This window comes from Globicephala melas, chromosome 3 (assembly GCF_963455315.2).
Source record: "Globicephala melas chromosome 3, mGloMel1.2, whole genome shotgun sequence".
Taxonomy (NCBI): domain Eukaryota; kingdom Metazoa; phylum Chordata; class Mammalia; order Artiodactyla; family Delphinidae; genus Globicephala; species Globicephala melas.
Window position 1 is genome coordinate 33,038,434 of NC_083316.1, and position 14,480 is coordinate 33,052,913.

General features: G+C 38.2%; 1 protein-coding gene and 1 long non-coding RNA gene across 2 annotated transcripts in view; one reads left to right on the forward strand and one right to left on the reverse strand.

Moving 5' to 3' along the window:
* Positions 1–14,480, reverse strand: part of LOC138842603 (uncharacterized) — a 496,232-nt gene that overhangs the window by 103,631 nt on the left and 378,121 nt on the right. The gene's annotated exons all lie outside the window — the stretch shown is intronic.
* LOC115866510 (C1GALT1-specific chaperone 1-like) lies at positions 8,088–9,597 on the forward strand. The gene has a single exon (XM_030882048.2). The coding sequence runs from the start codon at positions 8,218–8,220 to the stop codon at positions 9,172–9,174; it is 957 nt and encodes a 318-aa protein (XP_030737908.2). The 5' UTR covers positions 8,088–8,217; the 3' UTR covers positions 9,175–9,597.

Below are 14,480 nucleotides of genomic sequence, written 5' to 3' on the forward strand. Positions count from 1 at the left end.
TTGGCAATGATAAAGATTATAATGAAATACTGGTGAAGGTGCAGTGGTGTGAGCACTCTAATAGGTTTCTGGCGGCAAGGAATTTCTGGAGAGTTATTTCAGACTGTGTATAAACTACCATAAGAAGTTCAGCACTTTGTTTCCTGAAGGCCGCTACTAGAAATCTTTCCTAATGATGTAATTTGAGATGTAGTCAAGCATTTATGTAAAAAGGTATCACAATTAATATTATGTATGTAGTGGAATGGAATTAATAATAAAGAAAAAAATGGAAGGCAGGAAAGAAGGCAGAAGTCATCTGAATATTTATTTAGGGAATTACAGAAGGAAATATGACAGAAGCATACCATGGAGCACTATGCAGATATTAAAAGTGATGTTTTTAAAGACCATGTAATAGAAATAATAGTAGCATACTTTAAAAGATTATTATTTTTAAAGAATATAATATTTTAAGTACTATATGATAGAAATAATAGCATGAAAAAGTTTATGCTCTATTTAACGTTAAGCAAAACTTATAGCACATAAAAATATTAAATATCCTAATTTTGTGTAAATAAAAGACTTAAAAGTTATTATCCCTGCTGATGGGATTTCAGGAACTTGAAAAAATTTTTATACCGTGTTATCTGTATAACCTGAAAAACAAGGTTTCCAATAAATGAATATAGACATTTATTTCTTCTTTCTTTTCACTGATTCCATCTCAGAAAGTTTTACTAAAAAAGAGCACTTGCTGAATTTCATTAAGCTGTCATTTAGTTTGTCCTACACATCATTTTATTCTCTGAAATTAATATCAAGATCAGGACTTAATACTTAGATCGTATCTGCATTGTTATAAAACTGGTATGCCACTTCCTTAAATGCAGTTTTTCACTATGCTTATTTTTTTTAAGCTACAGGATTTTTGCAAATTAAAATGCATAAAAGAATGGGGAAAGTAAGACATAAAATGGATTCTTCAGTTTTCACTGGGAAAAACATTAGCCATGATTAAAAGAACTGGTTAAAAGGCAATTTACAAATGGCCATATATGAAGCATTTCAGTCAACTATGGCTTTTGAAAAGGAAATACAGGTGTGTGGATTATTTGCTGTTTGACATGTACACATATTTTATGCATTTGTGGATTGCTGGAATAAAGCTCGTTCTGACTTTATTGCTACCCTCATCATTTTTATCTCAGTAATAACTCTTGATAATTGACCAAGAAAAATTTATTATTTTGAAATTCAAATTACAAGTTTAGTAGAAGTAAATAAACTCTTGAGCTACTGAACATAAGAGGCAGAAAAAAGAAGCAGACTTGTCATCATCCCCAGAAGGATAGACTCACATCAGTCTGACTTAATACGCTTACCTGTTGAAAAGCAAACGGAACACTAATGGAGGGAAAACAAAGTGAGGCCATGCCAGAGTTTCTGAAACATGGCATGCAGGTTGCTATCAGTAAGTGGAAACATGGTCATCTATTGATGTGAGGGTCACTAAAAATTTTAAATGAAAAGAGACTATTATAATTGCTGAATCGCTTCTCGGCCTTTTGGCTAAGATCAAGTGTATAATTGCTAAAAAGCAGCAGCAATACCAAAATGCCAAAACAATAGTCTCAAAAGAAAGAAAGAAAAAGAGGGTGAGAGAGACAGAGAGCATGAGAGAGAGAAACATTATGTCTTTCAAAATGAAAGCATGAAAATGTTTTATATGCAAGGATAAAGGGGGCCACAGAGGTGAGTTTTTGCTGTTTTCCTTTCTGGTTTGGTCTTCTTACGAATGGATAAAGTCATGATGAATCACATTTAACTGACTTTTTCTTTGATTTCCAAAGACAAGAGCCTAATAAGGCTGCCAATGCTATCAATGCAGATAGAAGGCATATACAATGAGGGGGATTTTGCTCTTCACAAAATGTGATGGACTTGGAGAAAAACAATAAACATTCTAGAACACTGAGAAATGAAAAAATTCAGGATATATTTTGAGATTCACAACTCATATATTTTTAACAAGTCATTCTAAGCATAGCTTACACACACACACACACACACACACACACACACACATACACACACACACACACACACACACACAGAAACTTAACTGCTAACCAGGACTTAAACTACCAACCTACTCAACTCACAGAAAAACACTTGAGTACAGATAGTTTATTTGTGAGGTGATCTCAAAAAGGAAAAAAGTAGGGTTGAGGAATCATGAAGAGAGAGAGATGGAAGGAAGAAAAACCAAGGTAAGGATGTGTTGTCAAGGCTACTGCTATAAGCAATGGGAGTCCTCTCTGTTTTTGTTTGGCTTTTTGTTTGTTTGTGTTTTAGGTAGTCCAGGGGTTTTTTGTTTCTATTCTTGTTTTAGGTTTTGATTTTGTTTCAGAAAATGTTCCAGGACCTTGGAGAAGTGAACACAATATTTCTCAGAAATGTCCATCTGAGGATTGGCACTAAGGCATTTAGACACTGATTTCTGTCTGCTGTTTTTGAAGAGTAGCTCCTAAGGACACAAACACGCTCTCATGTGCTCCACAGCTTCAGAGAGGGCTCTGGGTAGAAGAGTAGACTGGTCCCTGAGGTTAGACTGTCATCCTGCACAGGTGGCCCATCCTTGCAGAGGTAAGCGAGGAGATAGGTCTTGGGCCACCAAAGCACCAGCTACACAGTGCTCATCCTGTCTTACACATTGTCACTCCCGTCCTCCTGCTGGACACTTCGTAAATAGGTGAGGGAATAGTACATAAGACCTAATAACAGGGCTCACTCAGTAGGTGACGAGCCAACCAAACTTTGATCTGGAGCAGCAGCAAACTGTTTTTTAAGAATGTATCCCAGGACTTCCCTGGTGGCACAGTGGTTAAGAATCCGCCTGCCAATGCAGGGGACACGGGTTCAATCCCTGGTCTGGGAAGATCCCACATGCGGCGGAGCAACTAAGCCTGTGTGCCACAACTACTGAGCCTGCACTCTAGAGCCCGTGAGCACAACTACTGAGCCCACCTGCCACAACTGCTGAAGCCTGCAAGCCTAGAGCCTGTGCTTAGCAACAAGAGAAGCCACCGCAACGAGAAGTCCACACACCACAACGAAGAGTAGACCCCGCTCACTGCAACTAGAGAAAGCCCGCGAGCAGCAATGAAGACCCAATGCAGACAAAGATAAATAAATAAAATTAATTTATTTAAAAAAATAAAGAAAGAATGTATCTCAATCACAAAGAACCCAATAACCAACACTAGTTTTACTTAGAACTAGGAAACAAAAGAACCGTATACTGCTGTTTTCAGAATCAATCTATATTTTGGGGAAGCCAAATAGGTAAAAGTCTTAAGGCAGAGATTTCCTAATTCATCTCTCACAGTACCTAACACCCCACATTATAATAGTACCATATGCTGGAAATGTTAACAATTAAACAAAGGATGATTTGAATAGCCTAGCTCATGAAAGTCAGTGATGATGCCCTAGCTACAGTTCATTCCTCCATCTTAGTACTTATCATATTATACTTTAAATATCTCATTTGTCTCTTTCTCCCACTAGTCTGTCAGCTTATTAAGAGCACAAAGTATCTCATCTTTGTACTCCTAACACATAACCCACTGCGTCCTGCTTAATGACCTCTCAGTAAATATTAAATTAATGAACTAATGTTTGAGATCTGTTCTTGGAGATGACTTTATTTGCTAAGGCTTTGCTCCCCAGAGAAATACTCTTTTTATATCAGGTCCAAATCATTTTACAAATCTTGTTATATCACTAGTGTTTTTAATATAAAGCATGATGTTTCAGCCTACATAGTGTTCAATAAGTTTTGGTCAGGGTTATATGGATGTCAAGATGTTATGAAAATTCTCTGTGTTTCAATATGGTAACCATTAGCCAAATATGCACATTTAAAACTTTAGTTAATTAAAATTAAATATAATTAAAAATTCAGTTCCTCAGTCACACATTTCAAGTGTTCAATAGCCACATGTGATTAGTGACTACCCTACCGAACAGCGCAGATTATAGAACATTTCTTCCAGCATGGCAAAAAGTTGTATCATATAGTACTATCATAGAGTTTGGGGGAAAAAAAATCCCAGTTCCTACAGAGTGGACCATTCAATTCTGAGGTAGGTCTGGGCATTGGTTCTCCCCGTCCTTCCCACCGAACAGATCTCTTTTGCCCACAGGGTGGCCAGTGAGCTTGAGCAGCTCATGGCCCCCTACCCTTTCCAGAAATCTGACCCAGGAAGCAGAGAATGGAGCTAAGGCAACGTCTGCAGCACTGGGATGGCATGGAAGCCAAATTCTCCTCTTCACCTCTGTTTGAAGAACAGTATCACTTCTGATTAGTTCCCTTTTGTGCTTTCAGAAAATGAGAGTGAAGTCCCTAGGACAATCCTTCCTATTTATGTTCCGTGACAGATAAGGAGAAGCTGATCAATTGGTACTAGCTTTAAAGAACTTACAGTAAATGTTATTAGCTCTCAACAGACTCCCTGATGCATTTTGTGGCTCTGAGGTTCTCTGGTTGTGTTCATTCCAGTGGTAAACACCATGCTGTTGTCTGAACTATGTGACTTTTGGAATTTCATTTACTAACATTAGGTCTTAAATGGGACAGTGCAATAATTTTCCTAGATTTCTTTGGGTATGTATTGCCTTTTAGGTTGACTTTTGTGTTAAGATATTTAAATTCAAGTGACCTTTAACTTAACCTTTAGAGTCCTAAATCAACCGTTTCAGGATAAGAAATGCCGGGTTAACTTCCCTCTCAGTGTTTTAATTCTGCAAACTCACCTGGTGCTTATCTTACTACAGGCCAAGACATGTCTCCTTTAGTGGAGTAAATTATCAATGATGATTGAGTTAGCATTTTTTCAAAGTGGCACGTAGACAGTGCCCATCCCTTGCTGCAAGTAAAACTCCTTTTTTTAATTAGAAGAGCCAAGAACTATAAAACATCCAGACATTTACGGTAAAGCCTGGAGTCCTGCTGTGGTGAGTGAAGTCCCATCTGTAAATATAAATGAATCATCCTGCAGTTTATACTCACGTGTTCCCAAACAACTTTGTGTTTATTTCAGTTTAACTAACACTACATTTAGATGCTATTATTAAGATAGTTAAAGACAGCATAAAATTGGAGAATGGGAACTTTACTGTTGTTGTCAGTCAAATAATTCTTTTGTTGAAAATCCTAGTAACTCTATTTCCTTGCGTTTTGTTTTGTTTTGTTTCGTGTGTGTGTGTGTGTGTGTGTGTGTGTGTGTGTGTATTTTACTTGAGGCTCTCATCCTAATTCTTTCTATTCTCACAATTCCACATCCCTCTCGTATTCTGGGAAATGATTTAAAATCTAGATCTTTTTGGAAGTCTTTGTTGATTTACCAAGTTACACTTTGATTAAACTCTCAGTTTTGCTGAAGCAATTAAGTGAGGGGCCATTCACTGAGTCTGATATATATACACATCAGTTTCTGTATGCCATACAAATACATCACAAGACTTATCAGCTCGTAATCAGATAATGTTCACAAAATATATTTTAAAATCATATATAAAATATCTAACAATTCTAATTATAAACAAGTCACCAATTCAGGATATAAACAACAAAAGCAACCAGACATATATGACAGGGTAAATGCTTCTTAAGATCATTTTAATCTAATGCACAACCTCTCTGACTCCAATACATAAGTGTAAGAATTCTTACCTCAGATGAATGAAGGAGAAAACTAAATCTGTGACTTCTAATTTAAACAGATCATCAGGGAAAATGTTAAGAAAAATTTTAAAATTTATGATGAACTTACACACACATTCATGAATCCCACAGTTCCTCTCTTTAGAAAAATGGAGCAATATAAATGTGATCTGAAGAACTGGTGCTTTTTAAAAAGCAGATTATCACTGGTCAATTACAAGATTGAATCAATTACTTACCATGATATATGGCTGATACTACAGAGGCCCCAGAAGTGTGTGGAGCATGTTTATTGCTTTTGATTTTCCACCTTGTGGACATCAGTGCTTATTTTATTTGTAAGCTTCTGCTTGGATTGGAGTTACCCAGAATGAAGTCCAACCCAGCTGAATTAGGGTAGCTCAGTATCTTTCTTAGAGCGAAGTTACGCTGAATTTTTTTCTCTAGTCCCTCGCATGGGGCCTACAGTTAGTGGAAACAGGGAAGAAAGAAGGACCTATGTGTTGGCAATATCATAAAGAAAGTAATAGCACCCCAGGCTAATCACAAACATCCTATAAACCAAAAACGTCATATGGCCAGGGCAACATGTCTGCTTTCTATAACAAAATACTGAAAAATCTCAATTTCTTTCTGTCGTTGTGATAAATGATGTTCTTTCTTTAAGCTGTATCCCAGGGACCAAGTTCAGCCTTCAGACAAAAGTATGACTACAGACTAATAATATCCTCATTTAGCTACTGGCTCTGTGAGTTCTTCTAATATGTCTCAACATTCAGACGGTATTCCTTCCACCTTCACACTACCTGAAATCTTCTAACAGCTTGCCTCAGCTGCTCTAAAGTTAATTCCACTTGGAAAAATAACTGTGGAACTGCCTCCCCTTCAATAAATTCTGATTCTTGTGAGTACTCTTCTCAACTTTTGACCGTTGAGTACAAAAAATTCTGGATTCTAGACCTAAATATGTCACCAACTTCTTCTATCCTTCAAAAAATTATTTAATCTTTCTGGACCTCAGGTTTCTGATCTTTGAAGTGAGGGTAGCAGTTTAAATTCCTTCCAGTTCTACATTCTATTATTTTCTTCTTATATTTAATCTGTATTATTAAATAGCATCTTTATCTGCTCTGAGGAGGCTGTAAACTCCCCAAAAGAAGTAATGACTCCCAGCCTAAATTATATAAACGTTGCAGCACCTAAACCAGTGTTAGGCAGCCTGTGGAAGTTCCATATATGCATAATGATGGTTCTCAGAGACCACTGGTTTCAGGATTGAGCTCCTACTTAAACTGCCTCATCATGTCTGCTCAGAGTCCCTGTTTTGAAGTGAGGTGGTAGGAAAAGGATCAAACAAAAACTGTTGGAATAATTGTGCAATGTTTTAGTCTTCAGTCAGGAACTTGCCTTGTGACTTATCAAATCACTATTACATGTAGATATGGTCACCTTATCTTTGATAAAGATACATATATGTATATGTATAGCTGATTCACTTTGTTATAAAGCATAAACTAACACACCATTGTAAAGCAATTATACTCCAATAAAGATGTTAAAAAAAGAAAGTATTTCCATAACATGCTACCTAATCCTATAACTGAGAGATAAAACAACATACATAATCACACATTTATATGTCTCTGTATGCAGAGAAATGACAAAAACCACATCAAGAAAAGTTTGAGTAGTTGCCTCTAGAGTTGTGACTTGGGATGACTTTTATATTTTACCCCTTTTATTAGATATATATTTTCTTTGGAAAGCCAGAGTTCTTTCTTGAGCCATTTCTGTTTATAAATTCTGTCTTCATTTAACCCCACCTGTCTAGTAGCCCACTGACATTCCTTGCCATCTATTTGGTCTTTGACTCAAATCAAAGAGCCCGCATTTGGAGAGGAGGGAGACTTGAGGGTCCACAGACTCAAAAGTCAAAGTATGTATTGACAGATAACTTCAGTCAGTCACACCTTTCTTCAATTTCTATATGGCAACAAATTTCACAACAAACTGTATTAATAATTATAAAAGATACATTAATTTGAAAGCTTTTCATTTTTAATTTCAAAAATAAATACAATTTTTTTAAACAAAGAAAAAAAATATTGCATGTAGAAAGAGAACAATTTTCTCAAGGAGGAATATAAAATTCTAATTTTGGTCTTCTGTCCATCCAGTTGGGTAAACTACTAAGCAAATATTAAATTATTAAATTATCATTCAATAAAAATTCACTCTGCCGGCTGCGTGCGCGCGGGCCCTTCCGACGTCGGCGCGGGCGGGCGGCTCCGCCTGGCCTAGGGCTCCTTTGCCCCGCCCCGCTGCCCGCGCCGTTGTGGCGTCTACTTCCGGGCCCTCACCACCTTTAGCGAAACCAACGAGAAGAAACCGCCTGCATGTAGAGCAGCCCGACCAGGAACGTATCCGAGTGGCGCGCGAACGTGAGAGGAAAGCCGTGCGCGGCTGCGCTTTACCGCCCCTGAGCCGCTCTAGACGCGGGAAAAATGCTTTCTGAAAGCAGTTCATTTTTGAAGGGTGTAATGCTTGGAAGCATTTGCTGTGCCTTGATCACTATGCTAGGACACATTAGGATTGGTCATGGAAATAGAATGCACCACCATGAGCATCATCACCTACAAGCTCCTAATAAAGAAGATATCTTGAAAATTTCAGAGGATGAACGCATGGAGCTCAGTAAGAGCTTTCGAGTATACTGTATCATCCTTGTCAAACCCAAAGATGTGAGTCTCTGGGCTGCAGTGAAGGAGACTTGGACCAAACACTGTGACAAAGCAGAGTTCTTCAGTTCTGAAAATGTTAAAGTGTTTGAGTCAATTAACATGGAAACAAATGACATGTGGTTAATGATGAGAAAAGCTTACAAATACGCCTTTGATAAATACAGAGACCAATACAACTGGTTCTTCCTTGCACGCCCCACTACGTTTGCTATTATTGAAAACTTAAAGTACTTTTTGTTAAAAAAGGATCCATCACAACCTTTCTATCTAGGCCACACTATAAAATCTGGAGACCTCGAGTATGTGAGTATGGAAGGAGGAATTGTCTTAAGTGTAGAATCAATGAAAAGACTTAACAGCCTTCTCAGTATTCCTGAAAAGTGTCCTGAACAGGAAGGGATGATTTGGAAGATATCTGAAGATAAGCAGCTAGCAGTCTGCCTGAAATACGCTAGAGTATTTGCAGAAAATGCAGAAGATGCTGAAGGAAAAGATGTATTTAACACCAAGTCTGTTGGGCTTTTTATTAAAGAGGCAATGACTAATCACCCCAACCAGGTAGTAGAAGGATGTTGTTCAGATATGGCTGTTACTTTTAATGGACTGACGCCTAATCAGATGCATGTAATGATGTACGGGGTATACCGTCTTAGGGCATTTGGGCATATTTTCAATGATGCATTGGTTTTCCTACCTCCAAATGGTTCTGATAATGACTGAGAAGAAATAAGAGCATGTATATGATCACCGTGTAGGACATGTGGTGTTATTTGTAGTAACAACTGCATATCCAACACAGCAGTATGTTTCTTTTCTTTTTTTTTTCGTTTTCAGTTTGTCGGCACTGGTTTATTCACACATTGAAGTTTAGTAATACATTTTAAAATAGGGTAGGGTTTTTTTCCTTAAAACACACATGAGAATTTCAACTGTGTTGGAAAGAAATGTTTTAATAATAATAATTTTACAAATAAACAATATATTTATAAATAATATATTTATGTGATAAATTCTAAATTATGAACATTAAAAATCTGTGTGGCACATGTTTTTGCTGATTGGTTAAAAAATTTAACATGTCTTTTTAGCTTTCTAAGATACGCAAATGAAATCTCTAGTTGTGAATTTGTGATTAAAGTAAAACTTTTAGCTATGTGTTTCTGTTACTTCTAACGTTGGTTTATGTTCTAAGCCTTCGCAAGTGCCAGTGGATTTGCTTTCTCAAAATACACAATCAAGCAATAAAGGGAATGTTCCCAACAACAACAACAAAAAAATTCACTCTGCCTCTCCTTTCACTCTAGTTAGAGTACACTTCCCTGCCCCAGTGGTGTTAGGCTTAGCCATAGGACCTGCTCTGGTCAGTGGAATGTTGTTTCTGATGTCAGCAGAGCCCTCACCCATATTTGCACGACTTGGCAGTGACCAGCCATGCGTAGAGTATAACCTAGACAGCCACTGTTTTCAACCAATCTGGGCTCTAGAAAAAAACACATGAAGAACAGAACTGAACCCAGCCTACAACCTGAAGTAAATCCATCCAACCTGCAGCCTAAAGCAGAGCTACCTAGCTGAATCAAGTCTAGATGAGCAGAACTCCAGCTGACCCGCAGATTATTGAGCATAAGAAAGAACACTATTGCTATCAGGCACTGTTTTTTTAATTGGTTTATTATGCAGCATTATTATGGCAATACCTGATGAACAAAGTGTGGTTTGAACACAATATATGTGCCTCTAATATTTGGCAAGCAATTATTCATCTCTGCCTTTAGAACAACTGCTAAGAACGTAAGTTTCCCAAAGCCCTGGACAGAACCAAGATGTTTTAACCCAGAAAGATACCAGGAACAAAATTAGGGGAAAAAGTCAAACTAAAAACTACTTAGGGCTTCCCTGGTGGCGCAGTGGTTGAGGCTCCACCTGCCGATGCAGGGGACACGGGTTCGTGCCCCGGTCCGGGAAGATCCCACATGCCGCGGAGCGGCTGGGCCCGTGAGCCATGGCCGCTGAGCCTGCGCGTCCGGAGTCTGTGCTCCACAGCAGGAGAGGCTACAGCAGTGAGAGGCCCACGTACCGCAAAAAAAAAAAAAAAAAAAAAACTACTTAAATGACAATGAGATGCAGTGGGGGTCAGAAGACCAGGACTCCCACTATAAATCTTGTAATTTCAGCAAATCAATACATTTTTTCTGAAGCCCATCCTTAGTTTACTCATTTGTAAAGTAAAGTTAGGCCTTGTTTCCTACTTCACACCTTTTACAAAAGTGAAAAAAAAAAAAATACTGCACTGGGCATATGTGAATTTCAGTTAACCCATGGCCATGAATTGGGCACGTGACAAAGAACTTGTATAGCCAGTGAGCAGACTGTTTATCTTAAGAGTCCATGTGTCTTCTCAAAAAGGACTACCTCTTTTAGTTTAAGATAAACTAGTAAAGCTTATTTCTTGCAGAGAGCACAGGCCTTTAGATGCAACAGTAAGACCAAAAGCAAAGGCATTATCTTTGGCTCCTGGCTTGTAGCCAGCCTGCAAGATGGCCCCAGTGATTCCTGCCTCCTGGTATTTGCACTGTTTTTAGTCCCTTTCTTTATTGTACCAGGGACAGTCTCTGTGACCAGCAGCATTTGAGAGAAGTGATGGCATGTCACCTCTGATATCAGAGCTTTTTATTTGCGTGTGCACTCTCCACTCTTGAATCGCTTACTCTGGGGGAAGAGCTATGTCTTAAGTAGTCCTATGGTGAGCCTCATGTACCAAGAAACTGAAGCCTCCTGCCAACAACGGCATGAATAATATTGTTGGATTCTCCCCCAGGCATTCTTTCATATGAAACCACAGTCCTGCTGACAGTATAACTGCAACTTCTTGAGAGAGCTTAAGCCAGTATCACCCAGCTAAGCAGCTCCCAGATTCCTGACTCACAAAAATGGCAAGATGATAATTTTCATCAGGGGCAATTTATTATGCAACAATACATGACTAATACAATAATATATCCCCATACATATACTTAAACAAGAGATGCTGGGTTGTTGGCCTTGCCAAGATCTTTCACCTCAGTGAACTCTGCTAAGAATTCATACCACTTGGCTACTTTTAGCCAGCATTTTGTTTGTTTGATCAGTTTTAGCTTCTTATCATTATTGAAAATGTGGATATCCTATTTTTCTAATTACTCAGTATTCTGCATTGATGGAAGGTTTTAATAGTTTGTGTGTCTGCTTTTAGTTTTCCTCTGCATTCTTACCACATTTTAACATCTATTTTACCATATGTGGCAGATTAAAGATGGCCACAAATTTTTTGAAACTTCTCCCTTCTAGATATGATGTCTATTTCTCCTCCCCTATTACTTCCCCCCCCCATTTTTTTATTATTAAGCATCAAATCAATCTTTTCCTTAAGATGGACCAACTTTAACATGATATAGTGAAACTAGTTCATTTACCTATAGCTACATATAAATCTAAAGAATATAAGAAATAAATCTACTTTTTCTCAATCTTATGAAAATTAAAATTTTGCACATTTTCAATCAGAGGGAGAGATTTTGTATGAAGAAGTTAAAATAAGTCAATGGATAAGAAAAAAGGCAATAAAATATATCCAATGTTTTATTTTTTACAATTAAAATTGGGTCACATAGAACACTCAAATATCTGAATTTCTATATCACAGAGCACTAGTCAATGCAATTTTTTTTTACCAAAAAGATCTTCTAATAAAAAAAGAAAGGAATATAGAAGTTGAAGACGTCCTTAAATTCCAGTCTCTCTAACCAATTAGAGAAAATCTGCCTAATCTGATCAAAGCCCTCAGCTACAACGAACATAAATGAATATACGAATTTAAGTCAATATTTTTATAAAAATACATACAGTTAAAGCTAAGGAATAAAGATGCAGACATAGAGAATGGACTTGACGACATGGAGGCAGAGGGGAAAGCTGGGGTAAAGTGAGAGTAGCATGTATATAGATACACTACTAAATGTAAAATAGCTAGCTAGTGGGAAACAGCAGCATAGCACAGGGAGATCAGCTCCATGCTTTGCGACGACCTACAGGGCTGGGATAGGGAGCGTGGGAGGGAAGCTCAAGAGGGAGGGGATATGGGGATATATGTATGCATATGGCTGATTCATTTTGTTGTACAACAGAAACTAATACAGCATTGTGAAGCAATTCTACTCCAATAAAGATGTATAAAATACACATACACACACACACACATAGTTAAAGCTAAGACAGGCCATTACAGAAAACATCCTATTTCCATAAAAGCTGAGGTTAGTGCCTTTTTGGAATGCTACTTACAGTACACACAGAAAAGATGCCACATCTTCAGATAAAAGCCTGGAAAGGGAAACAAGTGTGGTCTGTCTTAGAATTGGTGATGATGGGAATCAAGGGTCACCTGATATACTAGTTAAGGCAGAATAGTGAATTCAATCTTGCTACTGACTTAAGAACAGCAAAGCAAAGTCTAGCTTTCTATAATCCTTAAAATAAGGATTAGAAATAAAGTCTCAGGGCATCTTGCAATATGAATGTTTCCAGAGAACTGATCTTTATCATACTTCTACAGAAAAATCAGGTTTAAAAGTTTGAGAGGCTCCTACAAAGAAAGTAAAAATGAGTCAGTAATTGAGATACAAAAAGCATTCAAGACTCTGTACTCCAAGATGTTGAGACTTTACCCGAGTTCCTTCTATAGGATAAAACCAGTTATACTAGTGTTTGATCCTGGGCCTCCTAATGTAAAACATGTAGAACCAGAAACACATGTAGATCCCCTGCGGTCATTAGCCTCTTGATTTCCCAGAACACTTGGCTGAGCTAGAGACCCATAAATGGTAAATGGTGAGTTTGGGCTTTTAACCAATTTTCTGCTTCTCTGTCCATTGTTTTCCATCTGGCTCTATGAGTATTTACTTCCCTGTTGATATCAGAAATATTTATCCACACATTAGTCTGTGCTGAGAATGAATGCCGTTTCCTTGAGGTGCCTGTCTCCCCATTTGGAGACAACAGGAGTACATTTGTATGGTCCAGATCAAGGCATCCGCATTGAAAGAGACCTCTAGCCTGGAAATCATTAAACTTCAGCTCCAGTCCTGTCTTTTCCATTAGCCTAGGACAAGTTACTTGACTTCTGTGGGCATGAACATTTCATAGTCATTCTGAGGACTTTGGAGTAAATCATTTTTTTAACCAAGAGTATAGACTTAGGAAGGTTGTAGTGATGGGAGAGAAAACTGCAAACATCTGGAAATGTAGTAGAACTTTTTTTTATTTTTTTTTTTGCGGTACGTGGGCCTCTCACTGTTGTGGCTTCTCCCGTTGCGGGGCACAGGCTCCGGACGCGCAGGATCAGCGGCCATGGCTCACGGGCCCAGCCGCTCCGCGGCATGGGGGATCTTCCCGGACCGGGGCACGAACCCGCGTCCCCTGCATCGGCAGGCAGACTCTCAACCACTGCGCCACCAGGGAAGCCCAGGAGAACTTTTAAGTTGCTCTTTTTGCTGACAAGTTTAATCAGATTTTTAGAGGCTTGTGACTTAAAATTGAAAACCACTGGACTAAACACTTTTATTCTATAGACATAAGTTGAATACGCTCGAGGCATTGGGTCAGGCAAGGTAGAAAATACAAAAATGAGCGGGACAAGTAACCAAATCATCAAAATCAAATGTACAGCACATTAGTGCCACAGAGAAGAACAGACTGTAGTTAAGTATTTAAGGAAGTGAGAGATTACATCTGTCTGGAGGCAGGAGAGTGGGAATTAGAGAAAATAATTCAGGTTTGTGCATGTTAAGGGATCAAAGCATTTTAAGTACAGAACATAACATGAGCCAAACACAGCAGCCAAAAAAAAAACGTATGTTATGTGAGGTAGAGCATGCAGACACATTTGGCTAGATCAGTGAGGGAAGCAAAGGATGAGAGGAATAAAGCAGAAAGCCAAACAATGTAAGAATCTAAAAAATAAAATAACACGTACACCCAAAAATAGGATC